Source organism: Capra hircus, chromosome 9 (genome assembly GCF_001704415.2).
Source record: "Capra hircus breed San Clemente chromosome 9, ASM170441v1, whole genome shotgun sequence".
NCBI classification, from domain to species: Eukaryota; Metazoa; Chordata; class Mammalia; order Artiodactyla; family Bovidae; genus Capra; species Capra hircus.
This window is the reverse complement of record NC_030816.1, coordinates 90,891,994-90,913,509: the sequence shown is the minus strand read 5'-3', so window position 1 is coordinate 90,913,509 and position 21,516 is coordinate 90,891,994. Positions and strand designations below refer to the sequence as shown.

The window sequence follows — 21,516 nt, the reverse complement described above, 5'->3', positions numbered from 1 at the left end:
TCTTTATGTGTTTGGTAGAATTCCCCCATGACGTTGTTCAGTTCTGGACTTTTTGTTTGCTAGGAGTTTTTAAATCACTAATAAAATTTCGCTACTGGTGATCCATCTGTTCAGGTTGTGATTTCTTCCTGATTTAGTTTTGGAAGGCTGCGTGATTGCAGAAGTCCACCCGTCTCTTCCAGGTGGTCGCGGTCATTGGCGTGTAACTGCTCACAGTGCTCTCTAGCGACGTTTTCTGCCCCAGTGGGACTGGCTCTCAGCTCTCCCCTTTCGCGTCTTGTTTATTTGGGCCTCTCTCTTCTCTTCTCGATAGCCTGGCTACAGCTCTGTCAGGGTCGTTTTGCCTTTTCAGAAAGCAGCTCTTGCTTTGCTGACCTTTTCGGTTGCCCTTTGGTCTCTCTGTTTCTCCTCTCTGACCTTTGTTGCTTCCTCTCTTTTGCTGACTTGGGGTCTGCTTATCCTTCCGTTTCTGGTTCCTTTAGGTGGAGGATTAGATTGCTTGCTCGAGGTTTTTCTTGCTTCTTGAGGAGGGCCTGTGGCGCCCGGAAGCTCCCCTTTGAGGCTCATTCTGCTGCAGCCATGAGCTTCTGGAAAGTGCTGTTTCCGTTTTGCTTTGTCTCGAGGTGTTTCCTGCTCTTTTCTTCGCTTTAGTCATTGACCCATTTGGTTTTAGCCGCTTGTTCAGTCTCCATGTGTCTGTTCTTTCCACATTTTTCTTCCTGTGATCGATTTCCAGTTTCAGAATGTTTTGTTTAGAAAAAGTGCTTGATGTAATTGCTGTCCTCTGTGTCTTGTCGAGACTTGTTCCGTAGCCCAGCGTATGATCTGTCCTGGAGAGTGTTCCACGTGTACTTGAAAAGGATGTGTATTCTGCTGTTTTTGGATGAGGAATGTCCTATAGGTATCTGTTAAGTCCAGCTGGTCTATTGTGTCATTTAAAACATGCTTCCTTATTGATTTTCTGTCTGGATGCCTTGTCCTCTGATGTCAGTGAGGTGGTGGAGCCCCCTACTGTCATTGTGTCGTCAATTTCTCCCTTTATGTCTGTTGATATTTGCTTTATATATTTAGGTGCTGTTTTATAGAGTTCATGTATGTTGATGAGTATAATATCTTCTTGTATTGATCCCTTTATCATTATATAATGTCATTGTTTATTTTTTAATAAACAGTCTGTTATGTCTGATTTGAGTATTGCTGCTAACTGTCTTATTTCCATTTTCATGAAATATGTCTTTCTATCCCCTCATTTTCAGTCTGTGTATGTCTTTAGCTCTGAAGCGAGTCTCCTGTAGGCAGCATATACATGCTATTTCATGGTTCTGGATGTAAGCGTTTATATGTGTGTATATATACACATATGCATAGACACTTATATACATCTATAAACGTTATGGAATGAAACTGTATATGTAGACAGGGAGACTCTCACCCCGTTTCTAGTGTATTTTTATCTCTAATGTTGCTTTGGACTGCCTCAGCTGTTTCCTCTGGTCTTCCCTGAAGCAAGGAGTGCCCTTTGGAGAGCCCTGCGCCCAGCGAGCTGAGCCGGCAGCTGGCCGTGGCCCGCGGCCAGGCCCTGCTCTGTGTTCAGTATTCAGGTATGCAGCCCCAGCCAGAGCTCTGCTCCACTGCAAGCTTCTTGTTTTGCCCGTTGTTCCATTTAAAACAGATTTTAAAAATCTTGGTTATTTGAAGTCACATGACATTGTTTGAGTCTAGATTAAAATCAAAGCTTGCTTCCCCTGGACTGTCCCTAGGATTAGCCCAGGGCGTCCACGCATGCCCTGAAGCTTCTGGCAGCAGGAACTCTGGTTTGGTTATAAGCTGTTCCAGGTCTGTGCTCTGAGCACGTGGCCATCTCCTCCATGAGCCCCAAGGGAGCCTGGCAGGAGGCCTGCATACAGAGGCTGGTTCATCAAAAGAGAGGCTACAGAAGAGCCTCCTCTGCCCCCTGGAGACCTGGTCTCCTTCTTCAGTGGGTGGAGCTGGTCTTCAGCTGAAGACCTGGTCTTCAGTGGGTAGAGCCTCCCCCCAGGCACACTCGGCTCCTGGCAACCACTCCCTCTCAAGGGCATCCAAACACTTTTACTTCCTTTCTGGGAACTCAGAGAAGTCAGGAGGCAGCTCTCATCCAGGTAGCTCCACCATTTAAGCTCTTTTCAGAGTTAAACATCATTTCTGGTTTCCAGATTTGCTTACAGGTGAGAATATGCCTTTGCCCAAGTCCAGGGTCTGTCTGTGCACCACCCTCCACCCCCACCTCCTTGAGTGTTTGACCAGCCGTCTGCCCAAAGCAGCCGTCTGCCCAAATCCGAAAGGTTACTGACTTCCTTTTGTGTTTTTTTCATAGAATTCCAGCCTGCCAAAGAATTTTTTGAATAATTTTGGGAAATTGGATATGTAGTATTATCAGTAAATATTTGTGTGATACGTGATATGCTTACCAAGCATGTGACCACAAACGTAGGGCCCTCAAGGTTGAATATCACGGGGGACACGTGTAACTTACTATGCCTTACTTTAGGGCAGTGTTTAGACGGAATGGCTGAGGCAAACGTGTCCCTAGGAGGAGGCGTGGGCGGCTGGGGGCCGGCTGTTCGGGGCTTCCCAGCAGGTTCAGGCTCAGATCCTGGTGCTGCCTCTGACCAGCCCCACGTCCTGGGCAGGCCCCTCAGCCCTAGCCCTTGGCTCCTGTCCGTAGAAGAAGCTGGGCGTGACATGAGCCCCCGGTGGGCCCCGCACGCCCAGCGACTGAGGGCTGAGGAAACGTAGTTCCTGTTTCAGGTTTCCTCACTGCCTGAGAAAACGAGCGTCAGGCTAACTGAAAAATTCTGTGATTTCACCTGTTGCGAGCGTGGCGCCTCTGAGCTATGCTCTATGAGGCCTTCTCTCACTGTTTCGAGCAGGAGATGGACAGCGGCTGGCCTGTGGCTCGGCCAACCACTTGTTCCTGGTCTGCGATGCTGATCTTACTGGGACGCCTGCTGTTTTGTCAGGTAAGACGGAGAATTTCAGTTAATGTGGATTCGTGAGTGTTTTTCTCTTGCTACCAGGTCAGGTCCTTTGGCCAGACACTGAGGCAAATGCTGAGATGCCGAGGTTTGCAGCAGAGGAAGGGTTTACACAAGGCAGCCCAGCGAGGAGCGGGGAGCGCAGAGCTCAGGCCTGCTCCCCAAGGCAGGGCCGGGCACTTGCGGGGCCCAGGAGCAGGGTGGTCTTCGGTGCAGGGGACAGGATGGGAGGTGGGGACAGGGTGGGGCAGTTGTCTGCTGCACGGACAACTCAGGGGTGCATGCTGCTTTGCGGGGTGTACGTTCAAAAGCCATGAGGCGATGGTGGCGTTCTGGGCCCCCTGATGTCGGGAGGTCAACTGTCGGACACCTGCACAGGCCTCGTTTTAGGGTCAGTGGTCCCAACAGGCTTGGCTGGCTACACACAGCTGATTCCACATTCCTGTAACTATAGCGACCCGTATGTCAGAGGCGTTATCTGTCGGGTGCTTACAGGGTGAGCTTGCTCAGTGAGCGTGGTGACCGGTGGAGGGTTTCTGATGCGCCTCCCTCAGCTGCTGCTCCATTGGATGAGCTCACGGTCCCTGTTTGCCCTGTGGGTGTGGCTTCAGGGGGGCCTTTTCAGTCCTCTGGGGCACAGATTCAGCCTCGTTATGGTCCCGTTGTCAATCGGCAAGCGCCACGCTTGTTCCCTTCAAACAAGAACAGACTGGCGCTGTGGCTGACTGGGGCAAAGAATGACCAGATTGCGCCGAACCCTGCTGCGCCAAGCAGGGGCAGCAGCACTTGTGGGGCCAGACCTGGAGGCGCGTTCGTGGAAGGGGCCCCGCGGTGCTCGGGTAAAACCCATCTGGGAGGTCTCTGCTTCTGAGAGCACAAGCTGGTGGTGCAGCCCAGTGTGATGACCACGGGGTGCCCACCCAGGGGTGACCATCCCGGTGTGATGACCACGGGGTGCCCACCCAGGGGTGACCATCCCGGTGTGATGACCACGGGGTGCCCACCCAGGGGTGACCATCCCGGTGTGATGACCACGGGGTGTCCACCCAGGGGTGACCATCCCCGTGTGACCGCCCAGTGGGGTGTCATTCGCTGGCAGCATCTGCGCTCACGCTTTAGACCTGAGAGTGTTTCCCGTGCAACGTGGCTGTCTAGTCCAGGGACGCCGGGGGCCCGGTGACAATGCTCCCGGGAGGGCGCACCTGGCTCCGGGCGGGCTGCTGGGGGCAGCTGGACGGGTGTGAGTGCGGCCCGGGAGGACCACCCCCTCATGCCGGGTGGAGGGCAAGGGGCGTAACAGCTAAACCCTGGGGTCAGTGACTTCAGAAGGTCAGACTGATTAAGATTTCATGGAGTACGGTGGAGCTGTAGACACACGCAGTCCTATGACGGGATGGCACTGAGCCTGGAACCCCTGCTGCTGTCTCTCGAGTTCTGCGTCTGTCTGAGGGCTGCCCACTGGCCCCCCTCCAGGGTCCTTCCTGTTGGTAGGCGCCTGCAGCCTGGCTCCCGACCCCCATCACTGCCCCTATGGTCCTGGGGTGGGGCTAGGGTCTGGGTTGTGTGTCCTGGGGGGAGGGCTGGGTCAGGGTTGTGTGTCCTGTGCCGGGGAGGGCTGGGTCAGGGTTGTGTGACCTGCGGGGGGGCTGGGGTCAGGGTTGAGTGTCCTGGGGAGGGCTGGGTCAGGGTTGTGAGTGCTGGCAGTGGCTGGGGTCGGGGTTGTGTGTCCTGGGGGGCTGGGTCGGGGGGGGTGTGTCCTCTGGGGCTCTGGGTCAGGGTTGTGTTTTCTGTCCCTGTGGTCCTAGGGTGCTGGGTCAGGGTTGTGGTCCTGGGGCGCTGGGTCGGGGGGTGTGTGTCCTAGGGGGCTGGGTCAGGGTGTGTGTCCTGGGGTGCTGGGTCGGGGGGGTGTGTGTCCTAGGGGGCTAGGGTCAGGGTTGTGGTCCTGGGGCGCTGGGTCGGGGGTGTGTGTCCTAGGGGGCTGGGTCAGGGTTGTGGTCCTGGGGCGCTGGGTCGGGGGGTGTGTGTCCTAGGGGGCTGGGTCAGGGTTGTGGTCCTGGGGCGCTGGGTCGGGGGGGTGTGTGTCCTGGGGGTTGCTAGGGTCAGGGTTGTGGTCCTGGGGCGCTGGGTCGGGGGTGTGTGTCCTAGGGGGCTGGGTCAGGGTGTGTGTCCTGGGGTGCTGGGTCGGGGGGTGTGTGTCCTGGGGGGCTGGGTCAGGGTTGTGGTCCTGGGGCGCTGGGTCGGGGGGTGTGTGTCCTAGGGGGCTGGGTCAGGGTTGTGGTCCTGGGGTGCTGGGTCGGGGGGGTGTGTGTCCTAGGGGGCTAGGGTCAGGGTGTGTGTCCTGGGGTGCTGGGTCGGGGGGGTGTGTGTCCTGGGGGTTGCTAGGGTCAGGGTTGTGGTCCTGGGGCGCTGGGTCGGGGGGCTGTGTCCTGGGGGTTGCTAGGGTCAGGGTTGTGGTCCTGGGGCACTGGGTCGGGGGGGTGTGTCCTGGGGGTTGCTAGGGTCAGGGTTGTGGTCCTGGGGCGCTGGGTCGGGGGGGTGTGTGTCCTGGGGGTTGCTAGGGTCAGGGTTGTGGTCCTGGGGCGCTGGGTCGGGGGGGTGTGTCCTAGGGGGCTGGGTCAGGGTGTGTGTCCTGGGGTGCTGGGTCGGGGGGGTGTGTGTCCTGGGGGTTGCTAGGGTCAGGGTTGTGGTCCTGGGCCGCTGGGTCGGGGGTGTGTGTCCTAGGGGGCTGGGTCAGGGTGTGTGTCCTGGGGTGCTGGGTCGGGGGGGTGTGTGTCCTGGGGGGCTGGGTCAGGGTTGTGGTCCTGGGGCGCTGGGTCGGGGGGGTGTGTGTCCTAGGGGGCTGGGTCAGGGTTGTGTTTTCTGTCCCTGTGGTCCTAGGGTGCTGGGTCAGGGTTGTGGTCCTGGGGCGCTGGGTCGGGGGGTGTGTGTCCTAGGGGGCTGGGTCAGGGTGTGTGTCCTGGGGTGCTGGGTCGGGGGGGTGTGTGTCCTGGGGGGCTGGGTCAGGGTTGTGGTCCTGGGGCGCTGGGTCGGGGGGTGTGTGTCCTGGGGGTTGCTAGGGTCAGGGTTGTGGTCCTGGGGCGCTGGGTCGGGGGGGTGTGTGTCCTGGGGGTTGCTAGGGTCAGGGTTGTGGTCCTGGGGCGCTGGGTCGGGGGTGTGTCCTGCCGCTCTGCTCTCGAGCGCATCCCTGCTGCCCAGTCCTGGGGCTTTAGCCATCAGTGGTGGGAGCCGTCCACCGTGGCTGTGGGGAGAGGACACTGAGGAAAGCGGAGCCTGGCGGGGTCCCTGGGAGGGCACGTGGCTCAGCAGGGCCTGGGGTCTCTGTGCTCACCCTGAGGCCAGTGTCTGCACAGGCCTCGGGGTCCTGGAGCTTCCGGTGTCCAGGGCGGAGCTTGGAGGAGAAGGTCCCGTTGGGGCCCTGTGGTCACTGGGAGTCGCGGTCTGTCCTGACCCTCGGGCGGGAGCGAGCAGCCTCCTGACCCATCTGCTACCAGAGAGGGGCGGTGCTCGTTAGGGATGAGGGTGTGCGGGGACCGGAGGCACGGGTCCGCTCGGCTGTGGGCCAGGCAAGGGAGCCCCGCTGAATCTGCCTCACGTGGCCTCGAGGCCTCTGGCCACGATGGGGAGGTGGTGGCCCGAGCAGCCTCGTTTGAGGCTTGAGCTGGTGCGTCTGGAGCTCGGTGTGTCCAGCTCCCGCCCATCCACGCGGGCCCGGCTCTGGCTCCGCAGGAGCTCCCGGGAGCCTGCAGCAGAGGGCAGCAAAGCCCTTTCTGGTGTTTCTCCACTCGGTTGGTCCTGGCTCTCCGTTTCCTCAGGGTCGTGTTTACACTTGTCCATCCTCCCAGGATGGTGTCCCTCCTTCTTCCTGTGGGCTCTCTGACCGGGGTGATGCGGTGATGCTACACCTCTCTGTCCAATCTCAGGTTCCCGAGTGTGGTTCACACGCTGAGCCCAGGGTGCGCGCGGACGTCTGGGGTGAGCTCGCAGAGACAAGACTGTCCCCTCGTCGGCTGTTCTTTCTCTGCAGTTTGTCACAAAGCGTCCGACGTGGGAAGTCCGAGACGCTGGATTGCGGGCCCAGGGGTGGCGTGTGGAGCCCGCCCAGGGCAGCGCAGGGCTCAGAGGTGCAGCCTTGCTCAGCGAGAGGCGTCGCTGGTTTTCCCGTCTGCGTGCGCACACCGTGGCCCGCGACAGCCCGGCCCGGCCCTCTTGGTTCTGAATCTCCTCTCACAGGACCGCAGTTTTCTCTTCCCAAGCTCCACATGTCCACCTCTGAGAACCCTTCCCGGCAGGGGCTCCTCTGCTTCCCAGTGGCCGTGGGGGCAGTCCTGGGTGATTCCAAGGTTGCTTCCCGGCCGTGATGGCCTTTCTAAGGAGTTGTGAGGGCAAAGTGGGTCCAAAAATTAGGTTGTGTGTGGGTTCAGAGGCGGAGATGGCTGATGCCAGTCGGAGAGGGCAGGGCTGGCTGGTGGATGGGGGAGTCGGAGGGGCCAAGACAGAATCCACAGCGGGTCCTGACGCTTCATTGGGACCGAGCGGACCAGCCAGGCAGCAGGTGCCGGGTCAGCAGGGGCCGGGGACCCCGCACGAGCGGCTGTGGTCTTGCCCCTGGTGTAACCCCCTGATCTGGGCAGCGTTTCCTCTCCCTTCCTGAGCACCCGCTTATTCCCAGGGAAGGGAGAGGACGGGCCAAGTGATAAGCGGTCCGTTATCTGCACGTCTAATTGCTCAGACACTGTAACCGTCGGCCAGCGTTGTCGGCTAACACCTTCTCCACAAACTGTGTTTGGCCTCTAAACGAAGCGAGGGCGTCGGCTCGCTGGGGCGCTTGGCTGGGAGACGCTGCCGGGGTCACTCCCCTCTGGACGCGGCGGCTCTGCTGCCCTGGGGGGCTCAAGGCGCGCTCTTCCTCTCTGCCCTCAGGTCACGACGGGGCGGTGGGCAGCGTGTGCTGGAGCCACGATGGCCGCTGGGTGCTGTCCGCCTCCCAGGACGGGACGCTGCGGGTGTGGTCGGTGCGCGGCCCGGAGCTGGCGCTGCGTCTGGTAACGGGGCCCTGGCGCAGATGGCGGGCGGTCGGGGGCCCTGCCCAGCTTCTCCTGCGCAGTCCCCGGCCCCACCCAGGGGGCAGGGGCAGGCGGGCAGCGCGGCGTGTGCACATGGACACGTGACACGCAAGCACGCGCAGCACATGCGTGCACACACGTGTGCACATACAGTTGCATACGCCTGACAGTTGCGTGGTCTGAAAATGGCGGAACAGCAGTGAAATATGGGAGTGATTTAAATAGAAAGTAAGTGTGATTCTGTAGTGGAGGCCATAATAACGCTCCCAGGGCGCTATGTGGGGGAGATGTGTTTTGGGGAGAAAAATGCCTTACTTTAGTGATTTCATAGGAGACTGTTTGGAGACAAGGGAAGGGAGTCAGGAAGACAGGGAGGGGACAGGTGACACGGCTCTAAGTCACCAGGCTCCTCGCTGGCAGGAAGCGGGTTCGAGGACGCTGCTCGCACCCATCCTGTGAGTCTCGTGAAAGGAGACTTGAGTCCTGGGCGCTGCTCGAGGAAGGCTGGTCACACCCAGGATGGCAGGCAAGGCCGAGGGGAGAGGGGGTTGGCTTTGGGGCCCAGAGTCCTGTTGACTTCTGCACCCTGCACGGGCTGGGCCATGTCATCGGAGGAGCAGACGCCTCAGAACCAGGTTTAAAACATGGAGAGCTCTGGCTTCAATATGTGTCCTGCCGGGTTTCAGTGTTCTTTCCTTTTAGAGTTTTTAAATGGCTGGAATTCCAAACAGTCACTACAGTAGAATTTTAATTACGTAGCATCGTTTACAGAGTCAGGAAGAGGCACCGAAGGTTGTACGTTGGTTCTACCAGGAGGCATTCTGCACGTTTAGAATAAGTGGATGTTTGTGTTAGGATGAGAGGGTCTCATATTCATAGCAGGAGAGTTTTTACTGGCACTTATTTACTAGTGATGATGGCTGATTCCCACTGCAGGGCACAGACACGTTCCCTAAGCCTGTCCAGTCGGCACAGTTCTATTACATGGACGCGTTTATCTTGTCTTCCTCGGGCCCCGAGGTCCAGCTGCTCAAGCATCACATCGACACCAGCAAGGACGACTTACGAAGGTAGTGCCCCCTGTGGTTGGGGACGCTGTGTCTCAACCGCGCGTCGGGTGTAAAGTAACGGGGTCCAAGGTGTCATCACACCCTCCTGTGATCGGAAGCCCCTTCTCTGCATGTGGAGCTTCCCTGGGGGCCAGGCCTGGCCCTCGGGGAACTCACCAGTGTCCGGGACTCAGGAAAGGGGGCCACTGCCCTAGTTCAGCAACAAGATTAACACGTTTTGTATGTGAGATTATTACCGTTTATAGTAAGTTGAGGTGGTTGCAATGGTCAAGAATCAACCTGCCAAGGCAGGAGACAGGAATTCCATCCATGGGTTGGGAAGATTCCCTGGAGAAGGACACAGCTACCCACTCCAGTATTCTTGCCTGGAAGATTCCATGGACAGAGGAGCCTGGTGGGCTACAGTCCATGGGGCTGGAAAGGGGCTGATATGACTGAGTGAGCACACGTGCGTGGAGCGTCGCAGACACATCCACAGATGTGCGTGTGTGTGGCCTGCTAGACGTGTGCCGGGGCACACCTGACTTGGCAGACACTAATGCTTGGCTGTCTTTGTTTTCAAACCGTTTAAGAAAATGAAGCCTGCAGAGAGGACCAGAGGCCTCCCCTCTGAGCCCCGCCCCTCTGCCACCTCCCGAGACTCACGTGCCCGCGCCCACCCTGGTCTCTAGCTGCTGCTCACCCGGGTGTCTGTGCAGCTTGGTGGGCGGTTCATGTGTGACACACCTTTGATCACCACCATGCTCACAAGCACGGCCGCTCCCTGTGGGTTTACCTGTTGGGATGTGTCGGGTGACAGGAGGCTGCCACAGCTCTTCCTGGTTCCCACATACAGACACCTCGCTTGTTCCAGTGGGGCTGCCCTGAGCTTCCCTGCACGCATCTGGCGGTGGGCCTGGTGGGCCGGGTGGGCATTTCTGGACTCCCTGCTCTGGCCTCCCCTCAGGGGGCGCGTGTGGTGCCCGGCAGCGTGGTGGTGCCCAGCAGCATGGTGGCACCCAGCAGCGTGGTGGTGGGCTCGCACTGCTCTGAAGGCGGTGCCCGCAGGCTCCCCTGTCCTGCGTCCTGCAGAGTGGGGGCCCATCAGCCAGTTCCCTGCCTGTAGCTGACCAGCTGCTCACTGTGTTCACACCGTGATGTTGGTCTTTCCATCAGGTCCTGCCCACCACCCGCTTCTGGGTGGCTCTGTCCCACTTTTGTCACTCTGCAGAACAAGGTGGCTGCTGTAGCTCCAGGCATCACATCTGTGTTTCTCACGGCAAGATGAAAGGGAGACTTGTTTAGGCCTGCATGCCTCAGGGACCCAGGAACACCCTGGGTGTTGGGTGGGGCTGGTCTCACGGACAAGCTGTTTGCCTCTTGTCTTGGCCCCCTCCCACTTCCCTCACCTCTGACCCAGAGTCCCCCTGGTGCTGACAGCCTCGCCTTGATGGGCACATGCCAGCCTCCAGCACTGGGGACTCCTGCACCCCGGGCAGGTGTGGGGTTGGGTCGGGAACACCTGCACTTTATCCGGGAGGCACTCCTGGGCCTCCCCCACCGCAGGGCTGTCTGCACCCCGTCTGCTCACACGACTCTTCTCTCTGAGACCCTTCCTGGGCCGTCCTGTCCACAGTAAGTTGCTGCTGTCACCTCTTCAGCCGTCCTGCTGTGTGGCTTTGGGCAGTCTCTCAGCAGGATGCACGGGGGTTCATGAAATCTCTGCTGATCATTAAGCTTCATTCCCAGACTTCCCCTGAGGCTTGGCCTGGGTCTGCATGTGGCCTTTTCTCCCGGGACGTGAGGCCTGTCCCCGCCCCCAAGTCACCCCTCTGGGCACCACTCTGGCTGGCTCTGCACCAGACCCCTGCCCCGCAGCTGCCTCCCTGTGGACGGGATGGGCTGACAGCCGGTTCCATCCACACCTCGAGTGTCTGAGAGGTCTGGACTCTGAGCCCTAATGGCTTGGCCGTTGCCCACCTGTGCATCACTTTGCCAGCAAAGGTCCGTCTAGTCAAAGTCACGGTTTTTCCAGTCGTCATGTATGGATGTGAGAGTGGGCTGTGAAGAGGGCAGAGCACCAAAGAGTCGATGCTTCGAACTGTGGTGCTGGAGAAGACTCCTGAGAGTCCCTTGGACTGCAAGGAGATCCAACCAGTCAGTCTTAAGGGAGATCAACCCTGAATATTCGTTGGAAGGAATGATGCTGAAGCTGAAGCTCCAGTATCTTGGCCATCTGATGTGAAGAGCCAATTCATTGGAAAAGTCTCTGATACTGGGAAAGATTGAGGGCAGAAGGAGAAGAGGGCATCAGAGGATGAGGTGGTTGAATGGCATCACCGATGCAATGGACATGAATTTGGGCAAACTTCAGGAGTTGGTGATGGACAGGGAGGCCTGGGGTGCTGCAGTCCCTGGGCTCACTCAGAGTCAGAGCTGACTGGGCAGCTGAGCAACAGCAGCAGATAACTTACAGCCACTGGGTGCCTTAAGCGTGTAGAGCTTCCCCAGGGGCTCAGATTGTAAAGAATCTGCCTGTAATGCAGGAGACCCAGGTTTGATCTGTGGAGACTTGCTCTGCTGAGTCACTTCAGTCGTGTCCGACTCTGCGACCCCGTAGATGGCAGCCCACCAGGCTCCCCCGTACCTGGGATTCTCCAGGCAAGAACGTTAGAGTGGGTTTCCATTTCCGTCTCCAGCGCATGAATGTGAACAGTGAAAGTGAAGTCGCTCAGTCGTGTCCGACTTCTTGGGAGTCCATGGACTGCAGCCTATCAGGCTCCTCCATCCATGGGATTTTCCAGGCAAGCGTACTGGAGTGGGGTGCCATTGCCTTCCCTGGGAGTCTTGCTAAGTATATACAATGATTTTAAAATTAAGAGAAAAGTTTGTTTTCTCACAGATGGGGATGAATTCCACTTGGCTATGTATATAGTAATATTTTTCATGAAGTTTTACTAAAGGAAAAGCTAGAATTACCTGAAGGATAACTTAGGTAGTCAACTTGCTACCCAGTACAATTTGTTTATTATTAATATTTGTTAATTAAATATGATTGCTAATATTGACATGAAAGCATTTATTTTAAAGTTCTTGAAGGTAGACTCTCGGGTTGTGGCGAAAGGGGAGCCAGGGGACAGAGTGCCCTCCACCCTCCCGCAGGTACAGACAGAAGAGCTGGTGTGTACCGGTGTGCAGGCTCCCCTCGACCGACGCCACGGAGGTCACCAGCTTGTCCGCAGTGAATGACTTCCACTCCTGTATCCTTTCTCCTGCTCTGCGTCCGATGTTTCTGCATCCTGCCCATCATCCTTCCGGCAAAGGCTTGTGCTGAGGGTCCAGGCTCCAGGCTTGGGCTGAGCACTCGGGCCTCATGGAGCTCAGGGGCCTTTGTGTAACGGCTTCATCTCAATAATGAAAAGAGCCCCGGAGGGAAAGGGAAGCTGGACGTGGGGCACCTGTGAGGTAGAGCAGAGTGACGGGACCTGAGGTTTCTGGTCTGCTCGCGTCTTGAGTAACAGTAGTTTAATGCATTTAAACAGGACACAGCTACACTTACCACGTGCATCCTTTGATGAACTGAATGGCGACCCCATCTCATGTGGAAGATGGCAAAGTTACAGCAGTGAGTTTTTGTGGTTCCATCATAATTTTAAATTAAGGAGCATTGACTTTATTTAGAAACAAAGCTCTGATCTTTAGGGAGATATCTTATAAACTTTAATTCAAAGGTACAAGATTGTTTTGAAAAGTTTTATTCCTGAAATTTCAGAAGGACTGATACAGGGTATTAGAGGTTCTAGAATATTTTAATTAGAAAGGTAATTTTTTAATGCTAGGACCTTTTGCTAAAAACACAAAAACACTTAGCAGAAACGTGTTGTTCTGACTATTCTCTGTCCTTGAGTGAGGGTTCCTGAGTATTTGGCTTTAGCACTGGCGTGTTGCTCTGACTATTCTCTGTCCTTGAGTGAGGACCCTGAGTATTTGGCTTTAGCACTGGGTTTGTTATTAGATCTAGCACTTTTTCAATTCTGTACTTCTCTAGCGCGTATACATTTTGTGTTTTGGCCACACCACGTGGCAGGTGAGAGCTCAGTCCCCTGATCTGGGATTGAACCCATGACCCCTGAAGTGAAGCGTGGAGTCTTAACCACTGGGCTGCCAGCTTAGCCACTGTCCCTCCTGGTCCCCGTGGATGAAGCGTCCTTGCCGTGTGCTGCGTCCACGGCTTGTCCTCCATGCAGGCAGCCTGACCTGGTGGGAGGGGGCGCCGTTCACTTCCACAGCCTCCCTGTCTAATCTCTGGTTCAGACCTGTCTTCAAGCTCGGTGCCTACATGCGGGACGGCCATTCCGCCTCTTGATTTGGGTGTTTCCTGACATCTCAAGCCTTGCTTAACTCTCAGTGGACCTGGGCCTGCAGTGTGGAAATCTGCACGCCTGGCCTCCCTGGCCTCCCAGCAGCTCTGGCCAGGCGCCTGGGCTCAGGTGGGGAGCGGGCTGTGGTCAGGACCGTCCTGTGGAGCCTCAGGGTATCATCGCTGGTCACTGTCCATGCAACCTTCTGCTGAGAGAAGTTCCCTAACTGAGCCCCAGACCTCGTGCTTACTGCCGGGCGGAACCGGACCTTAGAGGTTTTCGACCTCAACATGGGCTGCAGTGCGGCCGTCATCACAGGAGCCCATTCTCGGCCCGTCCACCAGATCTGTCAAAATAAAGTGAGTGACCTTCTGACCGCCCACAGCCCTTGTAAACTTTGTGTTTAAGTGTTTAACAAACTCGTGATGCACCCTTATAGCATTTTGCTGCCGAAAGCAACCGTGGTTTTTATCAGCCGTGAAGCTATTGCAAGCCTTGATGTTTGATGTTAGAAGGCGTTTGGATGCTGTGTCGAATGTGGGTGTCTGTACCTTTGTCTTTGATGATTTTATGGTCCCAGTTTTTGATTTTACCACTTTCAAATGAAAATGGTCCCGTTTCCATTTACCACTTGGCGGTGGTTTGGGTGCTTGCAGTGCTGGGTAGATTCTGCAGGGATGTGAAGCAGCCTTTGTGGATTCACGGGTCTCACTGTCCGGTGCAGCCGGTCTGTCTCGACGGAGGAAGAGTTCAAAATAACACACGAGTGGGCGTTGGAGGCCAGGCACTGAGGAGGTGGCCATTCTGATGAATTCATTGTCTCACAGTTTAGTTCAAAAGATGCTTTGTTGCTCAAAAGAACAACAAAGAGACTTGTGAACAGAACGTTTGTTTTCAGGACTACAACTTTGATTTTTGATAGATTTGTAATCGCTCTCCAAATTAAGGATTTACTTTATAATGCCTGCAGAAATATGCATTATGCTTCAAGGATATTCTCCTGTTTTAAGTGAAGTCTTACTATATTGCTCAAAGAAGACTCTCTTATCCACAGTTTCAGGATGTTATTCGGGTTTAAGTGTCCATGTGATGGTGTGTGTGGACGGCGTGTGTGGTCTGATGGTTGGTGAGGTTCTGTAAGTGGCTGAGTGGGAGGAGAGCGCAGATCCAGGGCCGTGGAACTGAATTCTCTCCAACGGACTTTGGTGTTGTCCTGGGGGAATGGAGGCTGGGGGTGCTGGACCCAGAGTCAGACTGTGTTGGGGCAGTGGAGACCCCTGATGTGAGGGCAGTGGCCTGAGGCCCCACGTCCGAGCCCTGGGAGGTCCGTCTGGATGGCCCGTCCGCGTGGCTGCAGCCAGAGTCCGGGCTCCTGGCCTTGGCGGGCAGCGGCTGGGGGCTGAGAAGGGGAGACGAGCGTCCGCCCCTCCCGGGGGACACCTGGTCTTGGACGGGCGCCTCGAGGCTCAGACTGGGTCCTACCTGGACCTTTCCCCCAGTCTGCCCTTTGGGGCTCGATAAGGAGGACATTTCCAATTAAGAGGAGGCTTTTCTGACTTGTATGATGCTTTCAGCCTGCTGAGTTATTGAAGCAAAGATTATTTTTTTGCGTCTTTTTTTGGGAACAGACTCTTAGCTGCATAAAAACAGCAAAAATATTTTAAACACTGTGGTCCCACAGACGAATGGAGGCACCCTCGAAGAATGCAGTGATGCCGTGGCACTGCTGGCATAGCAGCCTCGGACTCAGCGGAGGTGTCAGGCCGCGTGGCGTGATGACGCCCCCTGCCGGCGCGGCCCCTGGGAGGGCTGTGGGGGTGTGTGTGTGTGTCTTTTACGGCCGGAATGCGGTTTGCGTTTGGGAACCGTGATCTCATGCTGCTCATTTCAGAGTAAGATCTGCCAAGGTGGCACTCCAGATTGATTATTAGACCTGGTAGAGTTCTGGACTTTTCAGTGAATTTGATAATAGACTCATATATCTTTTCCATTATAAATCCATTATAAATCCTATTTTCTTTTTTGCATATTCTAACCTTAATTTCTTTCTGGAGTTTATCATACAGCCATAAAAACTTGGTTGAAAGTTGGTATGTTAGAGATCAGTATAAGATTTTTCTTCAGTTTGGTTTCCAAAACTGTTTAAGTTGAAAATGAAAAGTATAATTTTGGTGTTTTGATACTGTTTTACTTATAACGTAAGGATAAAGCCTTGGCTTTAAAACAGTGGTAAAAACAATTCTTTTAAACTTAGCTAACCAGATTCTGTCATATTTTAAGAGAAGTTATTTCATTTTGAAAAGTAATATGTTGCTATTTTGACTGATACTTTCCTCTCTGTTTACATTTCATAAAATAAGATATTTTAACCTTTTGCATATAATGCTTTTCTCTGTTATAAGGATTAAATAATATAATGTATATTGATTTCTTATCATATGCTAAATTCACTAAATGGAAGCTATTTTTAAAAATATATATTTATGAAGGCTGGTGGACATTACCTTAGGAAACTCTTAATCTTCATATGCAGCTAATTTCACACAATTCCTTTGTTCCCGTGAGTGTTAAGGAGAAACCTATATAATTGTGCTTCCTGCAGTCGAAAGTCAGGCTGAATTATTGCAGAAATGATGTCTGCTTTCAAAGGAACTGTGGCCTGGAAGGTGGGAGATGTGGGGGTGAGTTACCCTCACTCATGCAAATCTGACTCTTGAAGCTCCATAAAGTGTGGCAGTCGCTCAGTCGTGTCTGACTCTTGTGACCCCATGGACTGTAGCCCAACAGGATCCTCTGTCCCTGGGATTCTCCACGCAAGAATACTGGAGTGGGTTGCCATTCCATTCTCCAGGGGGTCTGCCCAACCCAGGGATCGAACCAGGGTCTTCTGCATTGCCGGCGATTCTTTACCATCTAAGCCACCACTTAAGCTCTGTAAGGTGAGAGAAGAGAGTGCCCCCAGCCCAGGGATGAGAACAGGATGCTTGCGCTGTTCTCGAAGGTCGGGTCAGACGGCACTCAGCTGCAGCTGCGCATCCTTCCACGTGGTCAAACAGAACTTAACTTTATGGGGCCTTTGAAGGTGCGGGAAAGAGAGAAGCAGGTCGACCTGACTCCTGCCGGAGGGGCTGGACGGGTCCCTGGGTCTCAGGTTCCTTTGTTCCCAGACTGACTCGAATATAAAATCCCCAAAGGGGGTCAACACCACGAACGCTAACCTCCGGAGGATGTAGGTGTGAGCCCAGCTCCTGGTCAGCCTTGGCCCCGGTCTATTCCTGCCTCTTCGGGAACCCTGCCCACCCAGCCTGCTGCTAAAACATGCAGCCCCAACTCCACGCCCGGCCTTCGGTTCCTCGGGGGCCCCCCTGACACACACCCCGACTCAGTGTCCAGCCTTTGGGACCACAGGGGCCATGCTGCTTCCTAGATAGGGTCAGCTTTGCAGGCAGCCTCTGGCTGCTGCTCATCTCTGCCTGTTGTCCTCAGGGTGGGTGTGGACCCTCTGGTCTCAGGTGAGGGGGTGGGGCATCCGTGTGGCCGGGGCCGCTTTCTTGCACGGTGGCACTGCTGTGGGATACCCTGCTCCAGGCGGCACAGACCTGGGGTCACTTCCAGCAGGGGGCTCACCTCCTATCACTAGGGGGAAGTTCGGCAGGTTCCTCATCCTCAGTGTGTGTGGTCCCAGGGGCAGGTGTGTGTAGGTTCCTGGTCCTCAGTGTCCATGGTCCCAGGGGCAGGTGTGTGCAGGCTCCTCATCCTCAGTGTGTGTGGTCCCAGGGGCAGGTGTGTGCAGGTTCCTGGTCCTCAGTGTCCGTGGTCCCGGGGCAGGTGTGTGCAGGTTCCCTCATCCTCAGTGTCCGTGGTCCCAGGGGCGGGTGTGTGCAGGCTCCTCATCCTCAGTGTCCGTGGTCCCAGGGGTAGGTTCCTCTGGCTCTTGTGCCTGAGGGGTCGTTTTTCCCAGTCGCTGTACCCCAGGCCTCAGTGAGGCAGAGGGCTCTGTGGCTCCCAGGCCAGGCCACACGAGGTTTCCTCCCTGGGGGCCTGGGAGACGGCCAGTCCTGAGCCGTCTGCCGTGTCTTGGGGCGGGGGAAGCAGGCACAGCAGCCTGCGCTGTGTGGTCGGATGAGAGGCATTAGGTTGGGAAGGGAGTTCTGAGGGATTTGATGGGGAAAGAACTGGTTTTACTTCCTGAAAATAAACATCTGAATGGTATATGATGGATGAAAAGATGAGGGTGTAAGGTTAGAGGTTTACCCCATGGCTTAATAGTTTTCTTAAACTTCCCCGACATTTCTGTTCAGTTACACAGTGGGCGTCAAAGTGTTCCGACTCACCAGAGCCTGCAGGAACTGCCGTCCTACAAGTCCAAGTTCAGGGGAAGCAGAAGTCACAGTTGGCGCAAAAGTCCCATTTCCACTCGGATAAAAAATATGTCGTTTCTGATTTCTTTTCGGCTCGGTGACAAGGGCAGCCGCGTCCACAGGTGCCGCTGCAGCTCTTTGTGAGCATCTGGGTTCGTGTGGTGACCTCCTCCGAGGATCACCTGCAGCGGCCTCGTGTGCAGAAGCAGAATTTAACTCATTTTACCACCAGTCACAAAGAAGAGGGCCTTGTGTTCCTGTTTCTGAAGTCTATTTTATGCCATTAAATGGCTGATTTTTAGGATGAAAGTGCATACACATTTTTTATGGTTTATTGATAGCTTTAAGAATCACAGCAGATGCCTTTTCTCTATATATTGAACAAAAATCTTATTGGCTATCACTCTTTGTTGTGTCTGAATGAGCTACTGGCATTTTTTTGTGATGTACATCTGTAATGTGCGCGCATGCTCAGCCTCTTCCGTCGTGTCCAACTCTGCGACCCCATGGCCTGTAGCCTGCCAGGCTCCTGTGTCCATGGGATTCCCTAGCTGAGAATACTGGAGGGCGTGTGCTAAGTCACTTCAATCATATCCACCTCTTTGTGACCCCATGGATTATAGTCCGCCAGGCTTCTCCGTCCATGGGTTTCTCCAGGCAAGACTACTGGAGTGGCGAGCCTTTCCCTCATCCAGGGGATCTTCCCAATCCAGGGACTGAACCCAGGTCTCCTGCATTGCAGGCAGATTACTTACCGCTGAGTCATCGGGGCAGCCCAGATGTGTAATACTAGACAGCTAATTTGAATTGAAAAGCTTTAAATATGTAAAATTTTAAATAGTTTAATGAAACTATCTTGTCGCACCAGAACTTTAGATTTTCAGAAATAATAGTCACCCAAATTGATATAATTTGCTTTAAAATAGATACTTCATTAGCTCCAGGTCTTACTTTCTTCTCTTTCTTAAAGAAACGCAGCGATTTTTGCTACAGGAAGGCATTGCTGTTCCCTGGCCGCTGCCGAGTTCCCTGTGGCTCGCCGCCAGTGTGCGTTCAGAGTACACAGCGCCTCCTGCAGCGAGCATGCTCCTTCCTGCAGCAGCGCTGAGCCCTGTGTGTCCCCGGCACCTCAGCTTCACTGCACCATGCGCAGGGATTTTACCCATTTCATGCATTTCTTACATGTGTTTAAGCCTATAAATTTCTCTCTGAATGCTGCTGTGGTTGTGATTTGCCAGTTTAGCAAGTGGCCTTTTGATTTAGCAGTAAATATTTTCTGACTTTTTTCAACCTAGTCTTTATTTACATGCGAGCTTTCACTTTTCCACATACATAAACTAATTTGTTGTTTGGCCACTCACTTGTATCCAACTATTTGTGACCCCATGGACTACAGCACGCCAGGCTTCCCTGTCCTTCACCATCTCCCGGAACTTTCTCAAACTTATGTCCACTGAGTCGGTGATGCCATCCAACCATCTCACCCTCTGCCGTCCCCGTCTCCTCCTGCCTTCAATCTTTCCCAGCATCAGGGTCTTTTCCATTGAGTCAGTTCTTCGCATCAGGTGGCCAGAGTATTGGAGCTTCAGCTTCAGCATCAGTCCTTCCAATGAATATTCAGGGTTGATTTCCTTTAGGATGGACTGGTTTGACCTCCTTACAGCCCAAGAGACTCTCAAGAATCTTCTCCACAGTTGAAAAGCATTAATCCTTCGGTGCTCAGCTTTCTTTAGAGTCCAGCTCTCACATCCATACATGACCACTGGAAAAACCGTAAGCTTTGACTAGACAGACCTTTGTTAGTAAAGTTATGTCTCTGCTTTTTAATATGCTGTTTAGGTTTGTCACAGCTTTTGTTCCAAGGGGCAAGTGTCTTTTAATTTCATGAACGCAGTCACAATCTGCAGTGGTTTGGAGCCCAAGAAAATAAAGTCTGTCACTGTTTCCATGGTTTCCCCATTTATTTGCCATGAAGTGATGGGACGAGGGGCCATGATCTCAGTTTTTTGAATGTTTAGTTTTAAGCCAAGGTTTTCACTCTCCTCTTTCACCTTTATCAAGAGGCTCTTCAGTTCCTCTTTGCTTTCTGCCATAAGGGTGGTGTCACCCTGTAGGTTTAACTTATATGCTGAGTACATCTTGCGAAATGCTGGGCTGTATGAGTTACAAACTGGAATCAAGATTGCCAGGAGAAACATCAACAGCCTCAGATATGCAAATGGTACCACTCTAATGGCAGAAAGCAAAAAGAAATAAACAGCCTTTTGGTGAGGGTGAAGGAGAAGAGTGAAAGAGGCAGCTTAAGATTAACATTAAAAAAACTAAGGTCGTGGCATTCGGCCCCAGGACTGCACGGCAGATAGAAGGAGAAAAGGTGGAGGTGGCGACAGATTCCCTCTTCTCGGGCTCCAGAGTCACTGCAGGTGCTGACTGCAGCCATGAAATCGAAAGACGGCTGCTTCTTGTCAGGAAAGCGATGACAAGCCTAGAGAGGTGGTGAAAAGCAGAGACGTTACTCTGCTGACAATGGTTGTGAGACCTGGACTGTAAATTCGACAGAACACCTAAGAATTGATACCTTTCAACTGTGGTGCTAGAGAACACTCCCGAAAGTCCCTTGTACTGCAAGGAGATCAAACCAGTCAATCTTAAGGGAGATCAACCCTGAGTATTCATGGAAGGACTGATGCTGAAGCTGAAGCTCCAGTATTTTGGTCATCTGATGCAAAGATTGAGGGCAGAAGGAGAAGAGGGCGTCGGAGGATGAGATGGCTGGATGGCATCACTGACGCAATGGACGTGAACTTGGGCAAACCTCGGGAGATAGTGAAGGGCAGGGAGGCCCAGCATGCTGCAGTCCTTGGGGTCACAAAGAGTCGCACATGACTGGGTGACTGAACAACAATATCTTATATTTTCAGATGTAGTTGTTTTTATCACTTTCAAAAACGATTACTAGTTAGGTGTACTTTCAGTTCAGTTCAGTTCCGTTGCTCAGTCGTGTCCAGCTCTTTGAAACAGCATGGACTGCAGCACGCCAGGCTTCCCTGTCCATCGCCAACTCTCCAAGCTCACTCAAACTCATGTCCGTCAAGTCAGTGATGCCATCCAACCATCTCATGCTCTGTCGTCCCCTTCTCCTCCTGCCTTCAATCTTCCCAGCATCAGGTTCTTTTCCAATGGGTCGGTTCTTTTCCAATGGGTCAGTTCTTCTCATCAGGTGGCCACAGTATTGGAGTTTCAGCTTCAGCCTCAGTCCTGCCAATGAATATTCAGGACCGATTTCCTTTAAGATGGACTGGTTGGATCTCCTTGCAGTCCAAGGGACCCTCAAGAGTCTTCTCCAACACCACGGTTCAAAAGCATCAATTCTATGGTGCTCAGCTTTCTTTATAGTCCAAATCACACATCCATGCATGACCACTGGAAAAACCATAGCCTTGACTAGATGGACCTTTGATGGCAAAGTCATGTCTCTGCTTTTTAATATGCTGTCTAGGTTGGTCATAACTTTTCTTCCAAGGAGCAAGTGTCTTAATTTCATGGCTGCAGCCACCATCTGCAGTGATTTTGGAGCCCCCCAAAATAAAGTCTGTCACTGTTTCCATTGTTTTCCTGTGATCTTAGTTTTCTGAATGTTGAGCTTTAAGCCAACTTTTTCACTCTCC

The 21,516-nt window shown here is 54.0% G+C and overlaps 1 protein-coding gene across 1 annotated transcript in view; it reads left to right on the top strand.

Annotated features, from left to right (window-relative positions):
• WDR27 (WD repeat domain 27) overlaps window positions 1-21,516 on the top strand; it is a 175,578-nt gene that overhangs the window by 35,016 nt on the left and 119,046 nt on the right. The window contains exons 15-20 of the mRNA XM_018053525.1: window positions 1,507-1,601; window positions 2,910-2,999; window positions 7,935-8,056; window positions 9,014-9,147; window positions 12,289-12,386; window positions 13,725-13,846. Of these exons, the coding sequence (XP_017909014.1) occupies window positions 1,507-1,601; window positions 2,910-2,999; window positions 7,935-8,056; window positions 9,014-9,147; window positions 12,289-12,386; window positions 13,725-13,846 (661 nt within the window). The remainder of the gene's footprint in view (window positions 1-1,506; window positions 1,602-2,909; window positions 3,000-7,934; window positions 8,057-9,013; window positions 9,148-12,288; window positions 12,387-13,724; window positions 13,847-21,516) is intronic.